Consider the following 5,713-nt stretch of genomic DNA (forward strand, 5'->3'; position numbering starts at 1 on the left):
GATCATGGCCGCCACTGAATCCAGAAATTTTCATAAAGTGGGAGGCACTCCCAAAAAGCAATAAAATGTTTAAACTGTTAGACAATTTATTGAATACACGTCAAATTTTACCAGACCTAAATCGCGGACATATTTTATTTAGTTTAACATTGATATTTCCATTACGTTTTTGTATATCTACTCAAAAGTATCATGTGGTATTTAGTGGTTTTCTTGTTGATCTAGCCCATGAACGATCTCAATAGAACTTGATGGTGACAACATTACCGGAAATTCACGAAGTCTTCCGAATTCTGTCCTTTTCAGCCATCCATTGAAGAAGACGCACGCTTCTTTTTTGCTTTGATACCACTCAAAAGAAATACTAAACAATAATGGCCGGTAGAGACGATCCAGGGTAAGTAAATGTTAAACAGCATTATATTAACTAATTTCTTTTTCCTTCCTAATCAATTTTAATGTTTTTGCAAATAGAATTTCAAGTGCGCAGGATGACGCGACAGTTAACAAAGGAAACATATTGTAACAGAATCCGTCGACATCTTTGAATTAATATGCCATCTAAAATTTTAGTTTCTATATTTTAAATCTGAATGCCATTTGCTTGTAAGATTTTGCTTTATTTAAGCTCGCGATTGCTTTTATTAATGATTTTTTTTTAATTTATGAATTGTGCCGATACGCACGTGTATGAGGTACATGTACACGCCTTAAATTGAAAGTTTCATTTCTTAAAAAGCATGTTTTATGGAACACGCGGTAATAAGACGACAATTTATCTAATATAGTTTATGATCAAGTATAATGTTGGCGCTGTTCCGGTAATTCAGACATTAAACAATGTTGCAAAAAAATATAATTACTGTTTGTCTAAAATGGCCGACTTCATCCCTTGTTCTTCCTAATACTGGGGAGTAATTTCCTATTTTTTTTCGAAACTCTTGATGCCCAATACTTGTGGACTAATAGCGAAAAGTTGTATTGACTAGATTCATAAAACTTGAAATGCATGTTTATGTCAAATCAGTGATATTGTTGGCTTTTTCCTTTTTTTGGGGAAAATACGCGTCATTTTCATCAAATTTGAAAATAAACCATGAATTTGACTAAAAAATCAATTCAGACCCATTCTCAAGAGTCAAACCCTGCTTTAAAATAAAACCCCATTTTGTCAGTGATGATACATAAATAGCCCTAAATGGCATTATGCACAGTCATTTTAAAAACTGTTTTATGCATTTTGTTTAAATAAATGTTTTTATACGCCTGGGACGGGACGTATTATGGTATACCGTTGTCCGTCCGTCGTCCACACTTCGGACAGTAACTCTAAAACACCTTCACCAATTTCCATGAAACTTGAGTGAATTGTTTATATCTATTGACGTAAGCTCCCTTTCAATTTTTATACATTTCAGATTTTAAGTTTTGGATTTGTGGCGCTTTATTCTTAAAAAAAGGGTGATTTTTAACACTTCGGACAATAACTTAAAAAGGCTTTCACCAATGTCCATGAAACTTTGGTGAATTGTTTATATCTATTGATGTAAGCTTCCTTTCAATTTTTATGCATAAAAAAGGGGGATTTTTCCAATTTTGGGACAATAACTAACACTTTCACAAAATTTTATATTTGGATAAAAAAATAAAGAAAACAAACTTAATAGTTAAATTTGAGGTAGCCTAAATAGTGCAAATTTTTTTGTGCATTTTTATTTATTATTTGGGGGGGGGGGGGTATCATAGTTGATCATATAAGTTCATTTAAAGCATAAAAGACAAGTTTAAAGAGCAACAGGCGTATCATGCGCTAAAGTGCAGCCCTTTATTTCTGTTTGTATCCATGCATAATTACTACTGAGACTGTACTGTTTGGGAAAAAAATCTGTCTTTTTGGGAATAATTTTGAGCCATTTTTTTTTAAATTGGGATTCCTCTCCGGGGAAAAAGCCTATTCTCAACCAATTTAAGGCAAACAATATCACTGCAAATCGATCTGTATAAGTTTAAGTTATCTCTATAAAGTATTTTGTCGAATTCCAACAGTATGTTGATCTGATCTGTGCATGGTTATATGTTAAAAGGTATATATTTCAGTTTAAACTCAAAACATTGACATGTCAGATTGATGCAACATTTAAATCTGAAAATTTTGAAGCAAGATTTAAGTGCATAATTGCTCCCATTAACTTGTGTTTATAAATTTTATTTTGTATTTTTTCAGTAAATTTTTTGTTGGAAACCTGAGCTGGGAAACAGATAATGGTAAGTATTTAGTTGGACTGGTATTTGAAAGATCTTTGTTTGACATTGTTGGAAATTATATTGCAATGTACCATACATGTTTATAAGATCAAACATGTTGTATTTCACACATTAATTTCTTCTATCTATGTATACATATGTTGTATTCCCATAGTTGTTAATGACTTTGGTAAATAAAGATATATAAGATGTTTAAAGAATATTTATATACATGTAGATATGACGAGATATTTTTGGGAGTATTTAGTTGTCAAGTTTTAAGGCATGACATGTGCAGGATGTTTTCGATATCAAATTCGAATGAATTTTATATTTAAAATTTTTAACTCTTGATGACAGTTTAATTGTTTGAGCCCCCAGATTTTATCACTTTAATGAAAGCATAGTTGGATCTGGAAGGACGCCTCCAGGTGCGGGAATTTCCCGTTTTCTTTTTTTTTTCTCTTATTATTATCATTTTGTTTTTACTTGTATTGCATACATGTATATGAGGGCCTCAGGGAAGATTAGTGATTGTAACTAACTGTGTTTACCCTCTTTAAATAAAGAATTTATTATTATTATTATTATGTTACATTGAAGACCTGTTTGTGACCTTCTACTGTTGTTTTTTCTATGGTCGGGTTGTTGTCTCTTTAATACATTCCCCATTTCCATTCTCAATTTTATTATATTACTTAAATATGTACTGATGCAATTTATTTTTTACCAAAAATGTAAAATTTTGTCTACACTAATTTCATGGGAGGAGACACATGTGTAACTATTTATTTTATATTAAACCGGTTTCGATATTAGAGCAATAATTGTAAATAGTTGATATAATATAATTGAGTAAATCTTGTTTTCATATTTTGTAGACAGTTTGTGGAACTACTTCAATCAATTTGGAAATGTCACTGATGCTGTTGTGATCATGGATAGACAAACAGGAAGATCCAGAGGTTTTGGCTTTGTAACATTCCAAGACCCAAACTGTGTATCCAAAGTCATAGACCAAGGACACAAGATTGATGGCCGAGAGGTAAATGTTAGATAATATACATGTACATGCATACAGTGATTTGTAAAGCAAAAAGGAAGTTTTCAGATCACCTATATAATATTGTAAAGTTTCCTGTAAAATGAATTAAATACTCTGTAAATGTGAATTATTCTTGTTCAATTTCCCTTGAGAATTTTGAATGAAATTGGTTTTCAATGAGAAGTATTTTATTTATGACGGGACTGATACATACTACAAACTATACAGTGGATTTTGATCTTTAAGAAGTAATAATTAGTTGCTCTGAAGTTAACTGCAAACACAATTTACAGTAGATAGTGTGAATATCCGTCAAGTTTGTTGCAGTATCAGAGAAAGTTAGAACAAATTGATTACTATTATATAGGTGTTCCACTAAAGGATTACATACCTGTAATGGAGGAGAGACCAAGAACAGGGCATAAGGTGGAAATATTGCTATGTGTAAGAGGTTAAACAGCAACACCTCAAAAAATGCAGAGCAAAGGGTAAAGGTCGTGTTAATTTAAGATTATGGACTTGATCTTGAATATTAACTGGCTGTTTACACTTTAAAAGATAAATTTTAAAATTAATACTTTTTTTTTCTATTGGTTATAATTATATCTAGTAAAAGAATAGAATCAACATGTAATAACAGAATGATTGGTTTTGTACAGAACATGTATTATTCATGAAAAGGAAATGGAACACCGTTTTCTTGCAAGCATTAAGTGTGTGTCTCAATATTAGCGTTTAGAAATGAAATGGTGAATTTGTAATTGCTTGCTTCTCTGACATCATACCCTTAACGCATGTAACAGCAATGCCTGTCCGCTTGTCCGGATAATTTTGACAAGAATTGCTGTCTCCACCATTACATTGCTTTTGAAAGGTGATGGGCTTCAATGTGCTTCTCTATTCCCTATTAATACCTTTCCTTTTTTATCCTCAATTTTCAACAAGTATAGCAGAAGTTCTGATCTATTTTCATGTTTAAAGGTTATTTTTGTTTGCTTGAGAGATTGTCTGTAATTTGTATACATGTGGTATATTGAAAACGCTTTTCTTGCTCTTTGGGGAGAGGGTGGAGATATCCCAGATAGGTAAAAGTTAATATGTCTACTATTATGGTCTTGCACTCTTCATTTTTTTTTTAAATTTTATTATTAACTAGTATCTTTCAATCCACTTCATCCTCTTTAGTTGGTTGATTAATGAAATTTTCTGAAGTTCCTTGACAGCACTTTAGTCTCACAGTGGTTCAATTAGGTAACAAGCAACTATTATCATGTCAGAGAATCAAGTGGTTTTTGTGGTGTTCTTTTTATCATGTTCATGTGAACAAAATCCAATCTATCCAGCATTTACAAAATGCCCCAGAGTGAACAGAATAAGAGTCAATAGTTATTCATCTCAAGTCCGGAAGACTTCAACTATTTTGACAATGTCTAATTTAATTTTTTCCTCGTTTCAGATTAATGCCAGGCCTTGCAATAAGAACTAGTGTTGACTGGAGTTGATAAGCTGATACAAATACATCATACAGCTGACATGGACACATCATTTCATATTGGACATCTTGTCATCTATTTGGGGGGAGGGGTCATGATTCTTTGAGAGAATATCTTTGATTTAACATTTGTGTCGTGAGGTATATTTTGTTTTTAAAAAAAGTTCATTCAATTTTTTATACGCACAAGTTAGTAAATCATGTGTAAATTCTTGTCTTCAACTTAAAATTGGTCAAGTGGACACACTGTCATGGCTAAATGCTAGTCGATAAGAGGACCCAAACTTCATTCTCATGTTTCATTTTATTGTATTTTCATTTGTTGTATCATTGCCTTCAGAAGAAGTAAATTGTAAATGTAAATAAACTTGACTTGTTATTATTTGTGCTCCTCAATTAATGCGTTTGACATGAAGTGCATTGGAATGAACTATAAACATACTCAGTTTGTGGCTGATGCAGGATCATCACAGTTGAATATCAGAATCAAATTTGTAAAAGTATTTTCAGTTCTCTGTTTAACACAGAATACTAACAAAGCTTGTAAACTTTTACACAAACTTGCATTTTACAGTCCAGAGACTGGTTGGTATGTGCTGTTTCTCGTGGCATTAACTTGTTTTGAATAGTGTTTAGTGTTAAAGAAGCATTTGAGAATATAGAATAATATTTGTTGTGCAATTATATTACAGTGATATTGTTGGCTTTTTTCAAAACTACCTCTACCCTTTTTTATTGGGAAAATATGCGTCATTTTTATCAAATTGGGAAATTTATAATAAACCATGATTTGACTGGAACTTCATTTTGCAGACCCCTTTTCAAGAGGTAAACCCTCATTTGAAATAAGACCCCTTATTGTCAGCGATGATACATAAATAGACCCTCAAATCTGCACATAGTCATTTTAGGCATGAAAAATGTTTAAATGA

The 5,713-nt window shown here is 31.8% G+C and overlaps 1 protein-coding gene across 2 annotated transcripts; it reads left to right on the forward strand.

Moving 5' to 3' along the window:
- The first annotated feature begins 211 nt into the window (after positions 1-211).
- On the forward strand, positions 212-5,148 carry LOC134720762 (RNA-binding protein Musashi homolog Rbp6-like). Of its 2 annotated transcripts, XR_010107793.1 has the most exons (5): positions 212-397; positions 2,225-2,265; positions 3,126-3,289; positions 3,657-3,777; positions 4,746-5,148. XR_010107793.1 is itself a non-coding variant. In XM_063583248.1 (4 exons), the coding sequence occupies exons 1-4, from the start codon at positions 375-377 to the stop codon at positions 4,773-4,775; spliced, it is 258 nt and encodes an 85-aa protein (XP_063439318.1). In that variant the 5' UTR covers positions 213-374; the 3' UTR covers positions 4,776-5,148. The 2 variants fall into 2 exon arrangements, 1 of the variants encoding a protein (XP_063439318.1); XM_063583248.1 differs by lacking the exon at positions 3,657-3,777 and having other exon boundaries at positions 213-397.
- Positions 5,149-5,713: the final 565 nt, after the last annotated feature.

Source organism: Mytilus trossulus, chromosome 1, assembly GCF_036588685.1.
Source record: "Mytilus trossulus isolate FHL-02 chromosome 1, PNRI_Mtr1.1.1.hap1, whole genome shotgun sequence".
Lineage (NCBI taxonomy): Eukaryota > Metazoa > Mollusca > Bivalvia > Mytilida > Mytilidae > Mytilus > Mytilus trossulus.

What these genes read in the sequence shown, in the direction of transcription:
- LOC134720762 (XM_063583248.1), top strand. Translation starts at nt 375, where the DNA reads ATGGCCGGTAGAGACGATCCAGG. An exon ending in GAGCTGGGAAACAGATAATG is followed by an intron (nt 2,266 to 3,125) that starts GTAAGTATTTAG and finishes CATATTTTGTAG; the next exon opens with ACAGTTTGTGGAACTACTTC. An exon ending in ACAAGATTGATGGCCGAGAG is followed by an intron (nt 3,290 to 4,745) that starts GTAAATGTTAGA and finishes TCCTCGTTTCAG; the next exon opens with ATTAATGCCAGGCCTTGCAA.